We start from the raw sequence: 19,203 nt of genomic DNA on the forward strand, positions 1-19,203 counted from the left end.
GAAGTATAGTGGAGCACTAGTCCATGAGCTTGAAAAGCTTGGTACTAGTACTGACTCTGCCATTAATTAATGATCTTGGGCCAGTCACTTCCTTTGTGACTGTTTGGCTTCTTATCTTTAAAATGAGAGAATTATTGAAGCCAGTTCTCATCACACTGAATGTTAAAAATTACAGTTACAGCAGTGATTGCAAATTCAAAGCTCTGGTGCGGATACCAACAGTGACCATAAAGTTTTCTAGGTGATTCCACTAGTTTCTTATTTCTTGGATGTGTATGTGTAGCATCTGGACTAGGCACTGCAGATGGATAAGTGGGGGAAATTTTATTTAGCTTGAAAATTGAGATAGTTTTGGACCTCATGGTTAGGTCTTTCTGGGAAATTTTTATTTGAGACACTTGTAGAAAAAGAAAGCAGACATGCTAGATCTGTCCCTGACCTCACTTGTTAGAACTGATCGGATTCCTGGGCTGATACAGAGAAGTTTGAAACTTTTCAAAATTTACCTGTTTTATGATACCACTACAGTTTCTTTGGAAAAAGAATTTCCTGTTAAGTGTCTGTTTTGTAAGGGGACATTTTGTAGGTTCTAGGGTTGGGTATGGTGCTGTCATTTAGTTTTCTTCAGCAGAGATCAGGTAGCCACATAGCTACACTAGACGGCATTGTATCTATCTGCCACCTTGTCAAGGCAGCAGAGTTGTGTTAAGAAAACATTTTTGGAGTCAGATCTGGTTCAAATTCCAGCTGTTATTCCCTGCATCCGTTTCTCTCATTTTAAGATAGGAGCTAATATTGTTTACCTAACAGTGTAGATGGTATAAAAATTAAGAGTTTAAGTGCATTGGACGTATTATTATATACATAATAAATTCTCTGCAGCTACTACTTTTTTCCCTTTCCTGGTGGAGCATTTGAACATCACCTTGAGAATTAGTTGTATTTTGTTTGAACACAGGGTTAAGTGAAAAGCTAATTTGGGGAGGTGATTTGGAATGTCAGGTAGTCCAGATTGCAGTGTAGAAAGAACACACTGAAAGGATGGTCAGTGTAATGTTAGAGGACTGTGAAAGTTGGGGAAAGAAGTTTAGTTTGTAGGTACTTGTTTTTTTGAGCAGGGAATTGTCTTGGCTGGAGGTGAATGTCAGAAAGCTTAATGTAGGCAAGTGTAGAATGGAAATGAAGGTGTGATCATTTAGGAGGTTATTTGTTTAGGTGAGAGAGTTAATGAATTAGGTTTTGTATTAACGAATGAAAATGGGAGCAGATAAATTTTTAACAAATTAAGAATCATATTTTAAAATCAGCACCAGGTACCTAGAACTCATTGGCAAATAGAAACTTTCAAAAGATATAATCAGGTCCGGGCGTGGTGGGTCACACCTATAATCCCAGCACTTTGGGAGGCTGAGGTGGTGGATCACTTGAGGTCAGGAGTTCAAGACTAGCCTGGCAAACATGGTGAAACCCCATCTCTACTATTATACAAAAAATTAGCTGGGCGTGCTGGCTGACGCCTGTAATCCCAGCTACTCGGGAGGCTGAGGTGGGAGAATTGCTTGAGCCCAGGAGGTGGAGGTTGTGGTGAGCCAAGATTGTGCCATTGCACTCCAGCCTGGACGACAGATCGAGACACCATCTCAAAAAAGAAAAAAAGAAATCAGTTATTTAAATTTAAAAGAGTAAGTTTCCCCAGCACTGTTTCTGGCATGATATAATTAAATGATTAAAATTATTTGATTTTTTTTTTCCTTCCAATAGAAAGAAATGCAGGAGTTGAAACTAAATAGCAGTAACTCAGCATCCCTTCATCGTTGGCCCACAGAGAATTATGGACCAGACTCGGTGCCTGATGGATATCAGGGGTCACAGACATTTCATGGGGCTCCACTAACAGGTGAGTTGGCAAGTGGATAATCGCATATTTTAGTAAAACTACTTTACTTCCCTCTTTTAAGTAGATAACGTGTGAAATCACCTTGTTTATATATGTTTGTTAATATACATGTCAACGTCTGTTTATCTGTGACTTCAAAAGCTGTATTTGGTGTTACGGAGATTTTTATAATCCCAAGCAGGAAAAACGAGCCGTATGTGATCACGTGTATATAAAGGCTTAAAGAACACTTAATCCACACCTCAGATGAGCTGAGATGAGATTATTCCTTAAATTGAAAAATGTTATTGAATAGAGTTATGCACTAAGAAATGCTTAATTAAGAACCTACACCTCTGGGGAATTATTTTGATGATAATGATGAGAGGCAGGACGTTATATAGGAAATCTTACTTAATTTGAAATATTATGGTTATATAAAGAAAGAAAAGGAGTTTGGACCTGAATCATACTGGGTTTTTAAGTTCTGCTCTATCACTTACTATAATAGCTGTGTAAGTTAACCTGTCTGAAATGTGGAGATAATACTTGCCTTACATAATTACTATGAGCATTTGTGTATGTGCAGGTAGGCGTGGGTGTGTATCAGACATTTATTAGAGTACACAGTAAACAGTTAATGAACTAAGGTTACTAATAGTGTTTACTGTGGGTTGGCTATGTGCAAAAGTGCTTTGTGAATGTAATTTGATTTAATTACAGTAACTTAGAATGGCCGGTACCATTATTAATCCCTTTTTTATAAATAAGGAAATGGATAAAGAAAGGTTAGGTAACTTACTCATTATTATACAGCTAGTTATTGATAGAGCCAAGATTCACACTCCAGTGGTGTAACTCCAAAGCACTTGCCAGTATAATACATTGCTCCCAGGCAGCCAGAAATAACAAAATTGTTCCTTTTACGTACGACAGACTTCTGAAATGGTAGTAGTAGTGCCCTTTTTTTTTTTCTCTTTTTAGCCCAGGAAAGATTTAGAATAAAATGTAGTTTAGATGAGCACATTTGTGTGATGGTTCATATAGTTAAGGCAACCCCACTAGCCTTTTGTGATAGTATCTTCTCAACACAAGCAAAATAACAGAAAATCTTTGTGAAGTCAAGCTTATTAAATGTCGTAAGTCATAGATAAGTATATGAAATGTCTAACGTTCAAACCTTGTTTTCTTAAAACCTTACACATCATATAGGTCCTTGTAAGAGGATAAACAAACCGGCTAGCCTTTCCTGGGGCTTTTTTAGTGATGTGTGCAGTCAGTTATTTGGTGCCTTGTGGGTCATGATTTCCATTTCTTCTGTGTACAGGCATAAAAGGTCTTCTGTTCTTATACAAGCATGTAAATCCAACATTCTCATTGTCTCATTTTATTCTTGCAATGACCCTGTGAAATGTGTAGAAGCAGCACATCCTCATTTTACAATTGAGAAACATGGAGACTCCAAATGGATTATTTACAGGTTCACAAAACAGCTTTGTGGCACTGAAAGGGCGAGAGCCAAGATCTCCTGATTTCTGTTCCTGTGTTCATAGATTCTTTTTCCTTAATAAAAGTAAACATACATCAAGATGGTCCTTGTTTTTTTAAAATAAGATGATTAAAATTAAAGATTAATGAGCTCATAGGAGATACTCAGAAGTACTGAACAGGGTGAAGAAAACTAAAAACTAACCACCTTATTAACATTTCTTATATTTGAGAGCATTTCCTTCTGGTTCTTTCTCTATACATATAGTATTTTTTATGAGATTGTTACCATGTTACTATGTTGTGTGTAGATGAGCTAGCCTGTTTTTTAAATGTTACTTTAGTTCTGAGCATTTTTAAACTTAAATGTTTTTTGAATATTAATGAGTTCATGGTATCCCATCACATGGAAGTACTGTAAATTCTGTTCCTTTATTTATGTTGTTTCTGGTTTATGCCATTACAAATTCTAGGACAGTGTCCTAGTTTTGTAGGGTATTCAAAATATTCAGTTTATGCTCTTACCACTAGTATCTGATAGTGCCATTTTCGCACTTTTGCTAATGCTGACTTACTAGTTTATAAAATCCTTTGCCAATTTGTAGGAACAAAAGTGATATCAATTTTTAAGTTTTTTTTAATACTAGTCATGCTCAACAATTCATGCAAATGGCAGTTGGTAGTTTTGCCATCTTCAACGTGGGTACCTTCCAGTTGTTTGGTTTCTTGGTAAAACTCACACAAAACAGATGGAGAAGAGTTTTTGTATATCAACATGAATGTTAATGTGATTTTTTAAAAGCCAACAAACACATTTGTGTTCCTTGTGAGATCCTGTGCATGAATTTGTCAGGTAATTTTTTTGACCTGAACATTCTCATAATAGCCTCAATTTGCACAATGCAACCTCGTCATTTTGCAGATTTTCAAGGCTCACTTCAAAAACATGTTCCTTGAGGCCTATTAACATTTCTTTCCTAAATTGTCTATTCATACGGTGCTTTAAAAAATTAGATTACTTTTAGTAGATTTATTAGAGCCGCACAGTTTAGAGTCAGTAGTCAATTAAAGTCCCTACTTAAACTTCAGACTAAGATTTTTTTTTATTTAATATTTTTTCTTTTTGCTTTCATGCAGACAGACATCTTGCAAGACTTTAAGATTCTTGGGCCATTTCTGTCAGGTTGTTCTGTGTTCTGTGCCTGCTTCCTCCCCATAGTAATTTCAAAATAGCTATCCTCACCTCTGTAAGGTTTCCAAAATCAAACTTGGGCTTCTGGCTAGCCTTTTCTAGGTCTTGATTTTTCAGTGCTTTCCAGAGGCAATTGTTTGGAACCTCTTGGCACAGTTTCTGTTTCTTCTTCCATGTACAGGCATAAAAGGTCTTTTGGTTGTTTTCTGGTAAAACTATCATAAAACAGTTCAAGCAAATGACTATTGGTAGTTTTGTCATTAACATGGGTGCCTTCTAGTCGTTTTGTTTCCTGGTAAAACAGACCAAACAGAGGGAGCAGACAGTTTGTACATCTGTATGAGTGTTGATGTGCTTTTTATTTTAAGCCAGGGAACACATTTTATGTTACTTATGACATCCTTTCCATGAATTTGTCAGGTGATTTTTGAGCTGAACATTCTCAGTAATAGCTTTAGTTTACAAAATACAACCTAGTCTTTCTGCAGATTTTCTAGGCCCACTTCAAATGCATTGACCATCAGATGGCATCTTGGTTCCTTACGTCCTTTCTGTGACTGAATGTCCATAATTCCACATCATACTGATCTTTCTTAGAAAAGGCAACAGTTACTTTCTTCTTTATTCCTTTTTTAATGCTTGTGAGGTAGTTCTTGTTGATCACAGCGATGCTATTCTCTTATTCTTCATGTCATATTTAGCAATGTTTTTCTAGTTTGTCATTTGATAATCTTGATTGGTGTATTTTGATGTACAGAAATTTAAAATTTATGTAGTTAAATCTTTCTTTAATTTCTATTGCTTTTGTATTTATAGCTCTTGCCTAGATAGTCTTAACTGTAGTATAGACTTTAACAGTGTTTTCTTTCTTTCTTTTTTTTTAGTTGCAACTACTGGCCCTTCAGTATATTATAGTCAGTCACCAGCATATAATTCCCAGTATCTTCTCAGACCAGCAGCTAATGTTACTCCCACAAAGGTAACAAAGGAATAATTTATACATTTATAATTATTTTCTTTTTAAATTGTTTAGGGTTCCTTCAAATAAATTCAAGAGAGCAGTTCACTATTAAAACTTTTATGTCCCTTAAAATGTAGATATTTTAAATTTATCTCCAAATACAGAAATTATCCTTCTTAGTCACCTTATTTTTGTGTTAATAAGTGTGAATATTTAGAATATTTTAAAAATGGGAGTGGTGGTGGTGGATCCTTCATCGTTCTGTTTTAACAGAAATAGAACTGTAATGCCCTTGCCGACCCACTATGTGGTAAGTACTTTCAGGCCTGATACAGCTATATATATAACAATTGATTGAAGACTCAATGTTACAGTGGTAGTTGAATGTGACAGCTTTGAGGACAGAGTGTTGGGGTGCATTTAGACCCTTGCTCTTCTGCTTATTTTGACCACAGGCAAGTTTCTTAACCTCTCAATGCATCAGTTGCCTCATATGTAAAATGAGGATAATAATAATACCTTAATTCATAGGGTTTTTGAGGATATTAAAATGAGATAATAATGTAAAGTGCTTAGAACAATGCCCAGCTGGCGCATTAATAAATGCTCAATAAATGTTATCATCATCATCATTATCATTATTGTTAACATCATTTGATAAATTAGGAATGAAGAAGGTATTTATTTCATGACTATTTTGGGCATGTGGATCAAGAAAATTCACCTTCATTTATGTTTCAGGGTTCTTCTAATACAGAATTTAAGTCAGCCAAAGAAGGATTTTCCATCCCTGTGTCTGCTGATGGATTTAAATTTGGCATTTCAGAACCAGGAAATCAAGAAAAGAAAAGTGAAAAGCCTCTTGAAAATGATACTGGCTTCCAGGCTCAGGATATTAGTGGCCAGAAGAATGCCCATGGTGTGATTTTTGGCCAAACAAGTAGCACTTTTTCATTTGCATATGTTGGAAAATCAACTTCAGGAGAAGGATTTCAGTTTGGCCAAAAAGACCCCAATTTCAAGGGATTTTCAGGTGCTGGAGAAAAATTATTCTCATCACAATGTGGTAAAATGGCCAATAAAGCAAACACTTCCGGTGACTTTGAGAAAGATGATGATGCCTATAAGACTGAGGACAGCGATGACATCCATTTTGAACCAGTAGTTCAAATGCCTGAAAAAGTAGAACTTGTAACCGGAGAAGAAGGTGAAAAAGTTCTGTATTCACAGCGGGTAAAACTATTTAGATTTGATGCTGAGATAAGTCAGTGGAAAGAAAGGGGCTTGGGGAACTTAAAAATCCTCATAAATGAGGTCAATGGCAAACCAAGAATGCTGATGCGAAGAGACCAAGTACTGAAAGTGTGTGCTAATCATTGGATAACAACTACAATGAACCTGAAGCCCCTCTCTGGATCAGATAGAGTATGGATGTGGTTAGCCAGTGATTTCTCTGATGGTGATGCCAAACTAGAGCAGTTGGCAGCAAAATTTAAAACACCAGAGCTGGCTGAAGAATTCAAGCAGAAATTTGAGGAATGCCAGCGGCTTCTGTTAGACATACCACTTCAAACTCCCCATAAACTTGTAGATACTGGCAGAGCTGCCAAGTTAATACAGAGAGCTGAAGAAATGAAGAGTGGACTGAAAGATTTCAAAACATTTTTGACAAATGATCAAACAAAAGTCACTGAGGAAGAAAATAAGGGTTCAGGTACAGGTGCAGCCGGTGCCTCAGACACAACAATAAAACCCAATCCTGAAAACACTGGGCCCACATTAGAATGGGATAACTATGATTTAAGGGAAGATGCTTTGGATGATAATGTTAGTAGTAGCTCAGTACATGATTCTCCGTTGGCAAGTAGCCCTGTGAGAAAAAATCTTTTCCGCTCTGATGAGTCGACAACAGGATCTGACTTCAGTTTTAAATCTGCTTTGAGTCTATCTAAGTCTCCTGCCAAGTTGAATCAGAGTGGGACTTCAATTGGCACTGATGAAGAATCTGATGTTACTCAAGAAGAAGAGAGAGATGGACAGTACTTTGAACCTGTTCTTCCTTTACCTGATCTAGTTGAAGTATCCAGTGGTGAGGAAAATGAACAAGTTGTTTTTAGTCACAGGGCAGAACTCTACAGATATGATAAAGATGTTGGTCAATGGAAAGAAAGGGGCATTGGTGATATAAAGATTTTACAGAATTATGATAAGCAAGTTCGTATAGTGATGAGAAGGGACAAAGTATTAAAACTTTGTGCCAATCACAGAATAACTCCAGACATGAGTTTGCAAAATATGAAAGGGACAGAAAGAGTATGGGTGTGGACTGCATGTGATTTTGCAGATGGAGAAAGAAAAGTAGAGCATTTAGCTGTTCGTTTTAAACTACAGGATGTTGCAGACTCATTTAAGAAAATTTTTGATGAAGCAAAAACAGCCCAGGAAAAAGATTCTTTGATAACACCTCATGTTTCTCGGTCAAGCACTCCCAGAGAGTCACCATGTGGCAAAATTGCTGTAGCTGTATTAGAAGAAACCACAAGAGAGAGGACAGATGTTATTCAGGGTGATGATGTAGCAGATGCAGCTTCAGAAGTTGAAGTGTCTAGCACATCTGAAACAACAACAAAAGCGGTGGTTTCTCCTGCAAAGTTTGTATTTCGTTCAGAGTCTGTTAAAAGCATTTTTAGTAGTGAAAAATCAAAACCAGTTGCATTTGGCAATAGTTCTGCCACTGGGTCTTTGTTTGGATTTAGTTTTAATGCACCTTTGAAAAGTAACAATAGTGAAACTAGTTCAGTAGCCCAGAGTGGATCTGAAAGCAACGTGGAACCTAAAAAATGTGAACTGTCAAAGAACTCTGATATCGAACAGTCTTCAGATAGCAAAGTCAAAAATCTCTCTGCTTCCTTTCCAACGGAAGAATCTTCAATCAACTACACATTTAAAACACCAGAAAAGGGTAAGTACTTTGTTGTTAAAGTTAAGCACAATTTTTCTTTCTTTTAATGTTTAGCTTGATGCAGACTCTCTGTGGGATACTAATGTTGGGGTATAAACGATGCTTTGTGAACACCCCCAAAATATTTGAGCAATTTTTTTTCTCCCTTAATAAGTTCACGGTGAGGTTTCAAAGAGCAAGAGAACTTAGTTAAAGACATTTCAGTAACTGGAAGATACTTCTATCATGCTAGGGCAGAGCAAAAGAACTCGGTACGGTATACGGACTCATGCTTGAATCATGCGCATTAACGTGAGTCTTTTTTTAAAGTGTTCATTTTCATTTGTTCTGTTTCTTTTGTCACTCAGAAAACATGATATTGAGGCTGGGCACGGTGGCTCACTCCTAGAATGCCAGCACTTTGGGAGGTTGAGGAGGGCAGATCACTTGAGCTCAGGAGTTCGAGACCAGCCTGGCCAACATGGTGAAACCCTGTTTCTACTGAAAATACAAAAATGAGCCGGGCGTGGTGGTGCGTGCCTATAATTAGCAGCTACTCAGGAGGTTGAGGCAGGAGGATCGCTTGAGCACAGGAGATAGAGGTAGCAGTGAGCTGAAATCATGCCACTGCACTCCAGCCTGAGTGACTGAGACTTTGTCTCCAAAAAAAAACAAAAAAACAAAAAAACAAAGAAAAACATGATATTGAGATGTTCTCATTTTATGTGTTGTATGTCAGTCTTGCTCATGTATTAAATGAGCAAAGAATGAAACTACAGGGATAAATGTATATGTAAGACAGTCAGATTGGTGGTATAAATTGAGGGATTCTGGCTTTTTATGTTTTAAAAGCATATTCATTTTGTTTCCTAAAATGTTAAAAAATGAAATATTCTTTATTTTCTAGGATTTAATTTTAGCCTTTTAAAATCTAATCCCATGGCCTTTTGGACTAGCACCCCTTCCTCACAGCCTGAGAGCAAAGGTATAGAACTAGCATTCTCAGTATGAGATAACAGCAGTTTTTAGCAGCTGGTAGCCCTTAGCAAAGTATTAGTAACTGTGGCTGTATGAAATGAAGTACTTACCACTACAACATGCATGTTAAAGAATGCCAGTTTAAGCAAAGTACCTTTTGACTGGTGGCATGACACCCTTGTTGGTTTGTTTTTTTAAATGTACTGGGATGCTGATTTGTAATGTACTTCATTGCTCTGCTATTTCAGGTCTGCTCAATGAAGACCTATGTTTTATCTAATGTTTATCTTTAGCCACTAACGTCTGCCAGTATTCACATGTAGTGGCAACGGCATGTATACAGTATGGAAGAGTGTCCCTGTAGGGCTGTTCTTTTGTGCATGGTTTAGAAAAATGCTGTATTTGAAAATGGACCCCATTTTTAACAGCCAGCATTCTACAGCTTGCATATTATGTATGTTGCACAGATCATTTTTAGAAGTGTGGCTTCTAGAGTGGAACAAGAAGTGGGATCTGTTGAAGGCCTTCAAGAGCAGGTTAGGGAAGTGAAATCTCACCCTTAGTGACCAGTAACACATCTTAGCCATGCCAAACAAGTACAATGATAAAGTAACAATCTCTGATTTTTTTTTAAGTATACCAGTTTTATTACCAGCTAAGGTAGCTCTTAATCTTTTATTTTAAAGATACGGTCTTTGAGAAATGTGAAAAGTGTTAACTTAAAAGTGGATGTATACTTGCGTACAGTTTCTGTGAGCTCTAGGTTAGGAATCCCTGACCTAAGAACGAATGGCCTATACACTACTGTAGAACATAGAGCCTTATTCTGTTTTGAATCTGATAATGTCATTGTCCCAAGGGACCTTAGAAATGAAGACTTTAGACATGAGTAAACTGAGGCCAAGAGAGGCTATCTGATTTACCCAAGGGGTCTTTACTGAGTAATAGCAGAAGTGGAACAAGAATCTGTATCTTACGGTGTACTGTTATTCCTCCTAGCTAGGAAATGATACTAAGTTTTTGTTTATAATGAAGGAGAGGGACAAATTTCACATTGTAAAAGGAAGGGCACTGGTTCTGCAGAGCAGTGTCATCCAATAGAAAGAAAATATAACCTGTGTATGTAATTTCAAATTGTCATTTGGTGCAGTGGCTTGTGCCTGTAATCCCAGTTACTTGGGAGGCTGAGGCAGAGGGATCACTTGAGCTCACAAGTTCCAGGCTTCAGTGAACTGTGATCACATCACTGCACTCCAGCTCTGGGTGACAAAGCAAGACCGCATCTCAAATAAATACATAAATAAATTTTCTAGTAGCCATATTAAAAAGAATAAAAAGAAACAGTTAAAAAGGGAAACAGATGAAAGTAACTTTATCGATAGATTTGATTTAACTCATTATGTCCAAAATATCATTTTAACTTCTAATTAATATAAAAAGTAATGATATTTTACATTATTGTTTTTCACCAAGTCTTCAAAATCCAGTGTGTGTGTTTACACTTACTGTTAGCATGTCTTCATTTGGACTAGCCACCTTGTGAGGTTTTAATAGAATGTGGCTAGGCTACCATATTGGACACCATAGCTCTCAGAATGTTTCCCTGTCACCACTTGGTATACATGGCATGCTTCATAACTGGCTTACTTTATTAAACTCCTTTAGCCAGAAGTTCTTCTTTACATTAATAGATCAGAACAGGTTGCATATAGAAGTTTTTTCTGTTTCTAATTTTTTGCCCTTTGCATTGATGGTGGCTGGGGATGGGTTGTTTTCAGCCATATGAATGGTCTTAGATTTTATAGTGTTAGCTACCCATAGAGTAACAGTTTTTATTTAATTTTATCTAGTATCATGCTTGAACACAGGCAAACTAGACGCAACTCTAGTCACCTTCCATTCTTGGCAATTGTTAACTTTCCTTACAGGAACTAATCACAGTTGGCTTTGGATTAGTTTCATATGTATACTAATACTTGCTTATGTTTTAAGATTTTTTTCAATTGCTGCAAATGCATGGATATTTTGGTAAACTATTGTATGCTAAGTATAGTTAGGCAACATTTTAAAATTTTTAACCTTTTTAAATTCTAGAAATTTGTAGTAATTCTTTTCAATGACTATTAAGTAAACACAAGATTTTTTTTGTTTTCTTTGGTTTTAAATAGATTCTGTGTTCACTTAGGGTTTTTGGTAGAACACTAAATCAGGATGCTAATTCTAATTCATGATTATCGTACATCTCTGCATCAAAGTGTATGTGTTTTTTATCAGTATGCTGTTTTAACCTATAGATAGGTTCCATGGTTTTTATTTTCAGGTAGAGTATTAACGTCAATACTTAATACCTTATCTTTGTCAATTTTTTTGACTGGTGTTACAGCAAAAGAGAAGAAAAAACCTGAAGATTCTCCCTCAGATAGTCTCGGTCTCCTGACCTCGTGATCCACCCGCCTCGGCCTCCCAAAGTGCTGGGATTACAGGCATGAGGCACTGCGCCTGGCTGACACATGTCTTAATTCTGGTATTCACCAGATTTGTTTCGTGTTCTCCGTCGTTAGTCATCAAATTTGTCTACTTTTTAAATAGAAACATTAGCTAGAGCAAGGAACTTAGAAACACTCAAGCGGCACTGAATGTGTAGAATTGCATAACCAATATAGCTTCTTTGCTTTCACATTTACAATTAGTTGGAGTTTTAGTTCAGCCGTACCCAGTATCTTCCATTCTGCTTCCAGGAAGAAATGGAAAAATGTCAGCCATGATGATGCAGTATTTTAGTAGCAAGTTGATGGTGTTTTGGTTTCCCATGGGAAATATTGTCACTGGAGCATTAGCAGCTATCGGTCACTTATTAGGGTAAAAAAGCAACTTCAGACGAATTTAACATATGCCAAAGAATCAACAAAGGAAGTAATCAGCCAGGGCAAAGGTCGCACAAGAGATTGTAATCTAGCAATCAGCAGTGGAATAAGCAGTCAGCTTACCAGAAACCCAGGAAAATGCTTCAGAAAGGGCAGTCAGGACTAAGGCAATTTAATGAAATGCAAAATAAATGAAATCTGAAGTTTAAAAATCTAGATTACAATTCTGGTTTCTAACTCAGTTATGAGACCTTGGGCAAAGTCATTAAATTTCTCTGAACTTCAGATTTTGGGGAGTCAATAAACCAATACATGTCAAAGGGCCTGATAAACTTGACAGTTTAGACCAGGCGTGGTGTCTCACCCCTGCAATCTCAGCACTTTGGGAGGCCAAGGCGGGTGGATCACATGAGGCCACAAGTTTGAGACCAGTCTGAACAACATGGTGAAATCCCATCTCTATTAAAAGTACAAAAATTATCTGGGCGGGATGGCATGCACCCGGAAGTCCCAGCTACTTGTGGGGCTGAGGTGGGAGGATGGCTTGAGCCTGGGAGGCAGAGGTTGCTGTGAGCCAAGATCGTGCCACTGCACTCCAACCTGTGTGACAGAGTGAGACCCTGTCTCAGAAAAAATAACACTTTACAGTTTATCAGCAAACAGGAAAGTCTTGCTAGACAATGTAATTGATTAGTTCCGTGCCCTGGATTCTGGGCTCTTAACTGTATGAGCACTGTAGGTGTGAGCAGCAACAATTAAGAAGCTGCAGAGGTAAAGGTATAAGGGCAGTGATTGAGGATGTCTACCAAGCAGATTTCAGCAAGTGTGTTTCAAGAAGTATGCAGCAATCTGAAATACCTAATCCTGAAAAATTGCTAGAATCTAGTCTTTTAATTTTGGCCAGTATTTAACAGTAGTTTGGCCCTCTACTCTAAATTAATAAAAAATAAGTAGTACTATATTATGAGCTGTGTTATCTAACAGTTTATCTTAGCTAGTAGCAATTAATTTATAGCTTCTATTAAAATGACTAACGTAGTTAAAAGTTTGATGACTAAGTTTTTTGTTGTTGTTTTTTTGAGCTGGCGTCTCGCTCTGTCGCCAGGCTGGAGTGCGGTGGCGTGATCTTGGCTCACTGCAACCTCCGCCTCCTGGTTTCCAGCAATTCTCTGCCTCAGCCTTCCCAGCAGCTGGGATTACAGGCACCTGCCACCATGCCTGGCTAATTTTTGTATTTTTAGTAGAGATAGGGTTTCACCATCTTGGCCAGGCTGGTCTTGAACTTGCTGACCTCGTGATCCACCCACCTTAGCCTCCCAAACTGCTAGGATTACAGATTTGAGCCACCACGCCCGGCCTTGATGACTAAATTTTAAGAAATGTTTTAGCAATTCTTCATACACCTTTCACTTATCTTATAGTTACTTAATTCCTCTACTCTTATCATTTGATATTTTCATTTTATTGTGTATCTCTGTAAGGCCAAATCAATAGATTTTGAACAATCTCACACTTAACCTTTAAAAAAAATCTAATAGGCCCAGTTTCCTCTCAACAATCTTTGAAGAACCTTCGAGAAAGGAGAACACAGACCTCCCGCTTCTAGACATGCACACTGTAACCCAGGAAGAGGGAGAAGGCACGGAGACAACTGATACGGAGTCTGTGTCTTCCGCCAGCACATACACACAGTCTTTAGAGCAGCTGCTTAATTCTCCCGAAACTAAACTTGGTCTGTTACTCTGTCTAAATATGTTCTTCTTCTTTGATTTCACAGTCTTATTTAATTACTATTACTCTGAGGTACATATGCTTTTTTGGGCTGCTCCAATGAAATTTCTTTCAATATTCCACTACCTGTTTGTATTAGGGTTCTCTAGAGGGACAGGGCTAATTGGATGGTTGGATGGATGGATGCTTATTAAGTATTACCTTACACGATCACTAGGCCATCTGCAGACTGAGGAGCAACAAGAGCCAGTCCAAGTTCCAAAACTGAAGAACTAGGAGTGTGATGTTCAAGGGCAGGAAGCATCCAGCACAGGAGAAAGATGTAGGTTGGGAGGCTAGGCCAGTCTCGCCTTTTCAGGTTTTTCTGCCTGCTTTATATTCGCTGGCAGCTGATTAGATGGCACCTACCAGATTAAGGGTGGGTCTGCCTTCCCCAGCCCACTGACTCAAATGTTAATCTCCTTTGGCAACACCCTCACAGACAACACTCAGGATTAATACTTTGCATCCTTTAATCCAATCAAGTTGACACCCAGTATTAACCATCACACTGTCCAAATGGAAAAATTATTAAACAAATCTTTTTAAAAATAAAATGCTAGCTCTTGCCCTAGGCTTGAACCATAAATAAGTGGTGGGAAGTTTATAGTCACAAATAGGTGGTGGGTATTAGACAGCAGGATAAACTATCCTCTCACCCTTCCAAGAAACTGACAGTTTCAGTTTATTCCTCTTGATGAAGTAATGCTAAATTTTTGTAGTGATGTTTTGGTATATTTTATTACTTGTAATTAATATTACTGTTCAAAATTTAGGGGGAATCTGTCATCTTCCTGAAACTTCAGAATCACCTGGAGTAAGGGTCATTTGTATTCATGGTCACTGACCACGTGGGGTAGAAACTGCAAGTCATGGTTCCTTCAGGCAAAGTTAATAGTGGTGACATGGAGGCATCATGATAGAGCAGCAGACTCCAGAAGCCAATTTGACTTTGTGATTTCTGAAAAAATTACCTGTCAACTGTGAGCCTGTTTCATCGTCTGTAAAGTTTGAATAATGATACCTACCCCGCCTGATAGAAGATTCTTATGAGGGAACATGATACGTGACCAGGAAATGTTAATGCTTTCCTTATACGTGAAATGACATAAAATCTTGGAATATTAATAGATGGGAAGAAGATGTGTAATAAAACTGTCTATAAACACAATTCTGACAAATTTCAGAACTGGGACTCATAGGGCTTTATTCAGTTAGATGACATGCTTTACAACAGAGATACTGTTTTATTTGTGTCACCTACAACATATAATCTGTTGATTGAGGTATGCTGAATAGATGAATGACAAAGAAAGCAGACCTATAAAATATCACATAGTAAGATATTTATATTTAGATTTTTCTTATTTAGAATCTTCATCTGTAATGTATGATTTTGAAAATTAATTCTTGGAACAACATCTTGCAGAGCCTCCATTATGGCATGCTGAATTTACCAAAGAAGAATTGGTTCAGAAGCTCAGTTCCATCACAAAAAGTGCAGATCACTTAAACGGCCTGCTTCGGGAAACAGAGGCAGCCAATGCAGTCCTTATGGAGCAAATTAAGGTGAGATCAGAAAACCTGGCCACTGTGAAAACCGCCAGTTTGGTTTTCTGGACCCTCCATACACATGCACCCAAGTTTAAAAATTCACATTGCAGATGCATCTATAACGTCTTGATCTTTATATTAGATTCCCGATGGTGAGAAATATTGCCTTTTTTTTTTTTTTGAGACAGTCTTGCTCTGTCACCCAGGCTGGAGTGCAGTGGCACGATCTCGGCTCACTGCAAGCTCCACCTCCCAGGTTCACGCCATTCTCCTGCCTCAGCCTCCCGAGTAGCTGGGCCTACAGGTGCCCGCCAACATGCCTGGCTAATTTCTTTGTATTTTTAGTAGAGACAGGGTTTACCATGTTAGCCAGGATGGTCTCGATCTCCTGACCTCGTGATCCACCTGCCTTGGCCTCCCAAAGTGCGGGTATTACAGGTGTGAGCCACCGCATCCAGCCAAAATACTTCTTTTACACCTATTACATAAAGATTATTTCTTAATTCCTACTTTTCCTAAGAAACCCTAATAGATTTAGAAACTAGAGAGATGTTCACAAATCATTGTTCACATATGCTTAAATAAAAAATGGGTGTGAGTCTTTGAATTCTAAAGATAACCAGTGAATTTAAATTATTCAACTGATATTTATAGTACTGAACTACTAAACAGTTGTCAGGTGGAGATGGCAAAGTGGCATGGGAAGTTTTTCCTGTTTAAAGTAGACACCAGAAACATCTAGGAATGTTGCAGAACAGTTGAGGATTACTCAAATGAGGTATTTCCACCCTGGCTCACTGATAAATCACCCCTCAGAATATAGTCATACTGCTTATTGAGGAGTTCTTATGACCCAGGCCCTGGGCTCTACATACATTCTTTAATCTCATCACTGGTTGAGAGAAAAATTGAAGCTGGTAAATGGTGGAACAAAATTCAAACTCACAGCTGTCCGAAAAGTACATGCTTTTCCCCTGTACTTTGCTGCTCCTAATAGATCTGTCCTGCCACTGTGCAAGGCCACTAGCTATCCTTGTCAGATTATTTTAAAGCCGAATTCAGTTATTTTCAGTAAATTGTATATATCATGACATTCCACCATTAAATACTTCAGTATGCATCTCTATAAAATAACATTTTCCCACTAATAAAAACATTATCATAGCTAACAAATCATTAACTAGCCCAGTAAACCTAAATGACTTATTTAAATGTTATATTTTCTTTTTTTTTTTTGAGACAGTCTCGCTCTGTCACCAGGTTTGGAGTGCAGTGGTGCAATCTCAGCTCACTGCAATCTCCGCCTCCCAGGTTCAAGCGATTCCCCTGCCTCAGCCTCCCGAGTAGCGGGGACTGCAGGCACGCACCACCATGCCCGGCTAATTTTTTTTATTACTAGAGACACGGTTTCACCATGTTGGCCAGGACGGTCTGAATCTCCTGACCTCGTGATCTGCCTGCCTCAGCCTCCCAAAGTGTTGGGATTACAGGCATGAGCCACCACGCCTGGCCAAATGTTATATTTTCATAAATTTATACTCTCTTCATGATTTCTTCGTCTTCTTTATTGTCACTTTTTTAAATGGTCCTAGGTTTGAGGACAAAGTTCGCTAACTTTCTTGCCTAACCTAAAATGAAAATATACTAAAAGCTATGGCTTGGTTTCAACCTGGAAATCTTCCTCAAAGACTTGAACATGATATTACCTTTTTTATATCGTTCTTTGCCTCATTTCTCTGATAGTGTTTTACATTGTCTTATATTCCTGAATTTTCACTGTGTCTGAACTTTTGATTAAGTGCCGTTCACTGTGGACGTCTTAACTGCCTGGGACTTTAGGAACAGCGTAGGGGCAGAGGGTTAGTGGAGGCTCCCGATGTTCCCCTCAGCCCATTTTCAGAGCCCCATGCCATACTGGCTTAGTTTCTATCGAAAGTAGAAGGCAGAGGGAACATCTTGGTACCAACCCATGGCTCCAGTTAGTTGCTCCTCATGGAGACGTTCCATCAGTTCCCCAGCTTTCACCTCCATTTCCATGATACCCTGTGCTTCTGAGACAAGAACTCCAGTATTTACACAGGATGCATCCTCTCCTCTTGTCAGTGATACTTGGTAAGCTGCTGGACTGACTCATTTCCACCTCTTCATCTGTTTCTCGTGAGAATTTCTTGATGTGTCTCATCTACTTTTTCTCCTCTTGTATTAGCTTGTTGCTTTTCTACTTCACCCCTCTTCCTTCCAACCCCAAATAGCTTAGGACAATGGAGTCATATAGCCCAACACTTGGTTCATATGCAGCAATCCACTTTCTAGGCAAATGCAGCTTTGAAACTATCTCATAGTTGGAGTTCCGGTTTTCGTGTCAAATGGATTTTATACGGTGATGTCATAAACTCCTTTGAAATGCTTCACATGCAGCTGCTATAGTTAACTGAATTCCTTCCTTTATTGCCATATGGAGGGAAGGGGGAAATTTGGGGGGAAGAGAAGAAAAATACATGAGTTCAGTCTGCCATATTTAATCAGAAGCTCCTAAAGCCCATTTTTAACTCATTTCTCTAACACCAGCTTCTCAAAAGTGAAATAAGAAGATTGGAAAGGAATCAAGAGCGAGAGAAGCCTGCAGCTAACGTGGAACACTTGAAGAACGTCTTGCTGCAGTTCATTTTCTTGGAGCCAGGTAGTGAGAGAGAGAGACTTCTTCCTGTTATAAATACGATGTTGCAGCTCAGCCCTGAAGAAAAGGGAAAACTTGCTGCGGTTGCTCAAGGTGGGTAAAAGGAGAGTCTCAGAACTTCTGACTTCTAACTTAAACTAAACAGCCTGGTGGTTGAGAAGTTGTCTGTATGTGTAACTTTTCAATTTTGCTCATTTGGATTGGGTCTGTCATATGAGTAGGCCGTAACTAGATTTGAAAAGCTGACTTTTTAACATCTTGAGGCAACTGTAGTACATTTATATAATTTTAACGTTCAGCAAAATACAATAAGTGCTTAGCTTGATCTTCTAGCTCTTTGAAAATTGGATTTTTATCCTGGTGTTGAGTTCTGGTGTTCAGCTGAACGTGGTTTTGTTTTAAATTCTACTTTTTAAAAAACATTTATTAGCTTGTTCCTTTTCTACTTCACCCCTCTTCCTTCCTCCAACCCCAAATAGCCTAAGACAATGGAGTCATATAGCCCAACACTTGGTCTATATACAGCAGTCCACTTTCTAGGCAAATGCAGTTTTAAAACTGTGCCATAGGCCAGGCGCCGGTGGTTCATGCCTATAATCCCACCACTTTGGGAGGCTGAGGCAGGCGGATCACAAGATCAAGATACTGAGACCGTCCTGGCCAACATGGTGAAATCTCGTCTCTACTAAAAATACAAAAATTAGCTGGACGTGGTGGCATGTGCCTGTAGTCCCAGCTACTCAGGGGGCTGAGGCAGGAGAGTCGCTTGAACTCACGAGGCGGAGGTTGCAGTGATCTGTCACGCCACTGTACTCCAGCCTGACGGCAGAGCGAGACTCCATCTCAAAAAAAAAAAAAAACAAAACAAAAAACTATGATGTAGTTAGAGTTGGTTTCCATGT

General features: G+C 38.4%; 1 protein-coding gene across 3 annotated transcripts in view; it reads left to right on the forward strand.

Annotated features, from left to right (window-relative positions):
* Nucleotides 1-19,203, forward strand: part of RGPD8 (RANBP2 like and GRIP domain containing 8) — a 57,765-nt gene that overhangs the window by 29,703 nt on the left and 8,859 nt on the right. For 2 of the 3 annotated variants that reach the window (XM_055107410.2, XM_055107411.2), the window contains exons 18-22: nucleotides 1,762-1,897; nucleotides 5,441-5,535; nucleotides 6,259-8,479; nucleotides 15,500-15,639; nucleotides 18,193-18,394. In XM_055107410.2, coding sequence (XP_054963385.1) covers nucleotides 1,762-1,897; nucleotides 5,441-5,535; nucleotides 6,259-8,479; nucleotides 15,500-15,639; nucleotides 18,193-18,394 — 2,794 coding nt within the window. Of the gene's footprint in view, nucleotides 1-1,761; nucleotides 1,898-3,295; nucleotides 3,424-5,440; nucleotides 5,536-6,258; nucleotides 8,480-15,499; nucleotides 15,640-18,192; nucleotides 18,395-19,203 lie in introns of those variants that run through there. The other variant, XM_055107412.2, reaches the window with a different exon arrangement.

This window comes from Pan paniscus, chromosome 12, assembly GCF_029289425.2.
Source record: "Pan paniscus chromosome 12, NHGRI_mPanPan1-v2.0_pri, whole genome shotgun sequence".
NCBI classification, from domain to species: Eukaryota; Metazoa; Chordata; class Mammalia; order Primates; family Hominidae; genus Pan; species Pan paniscus.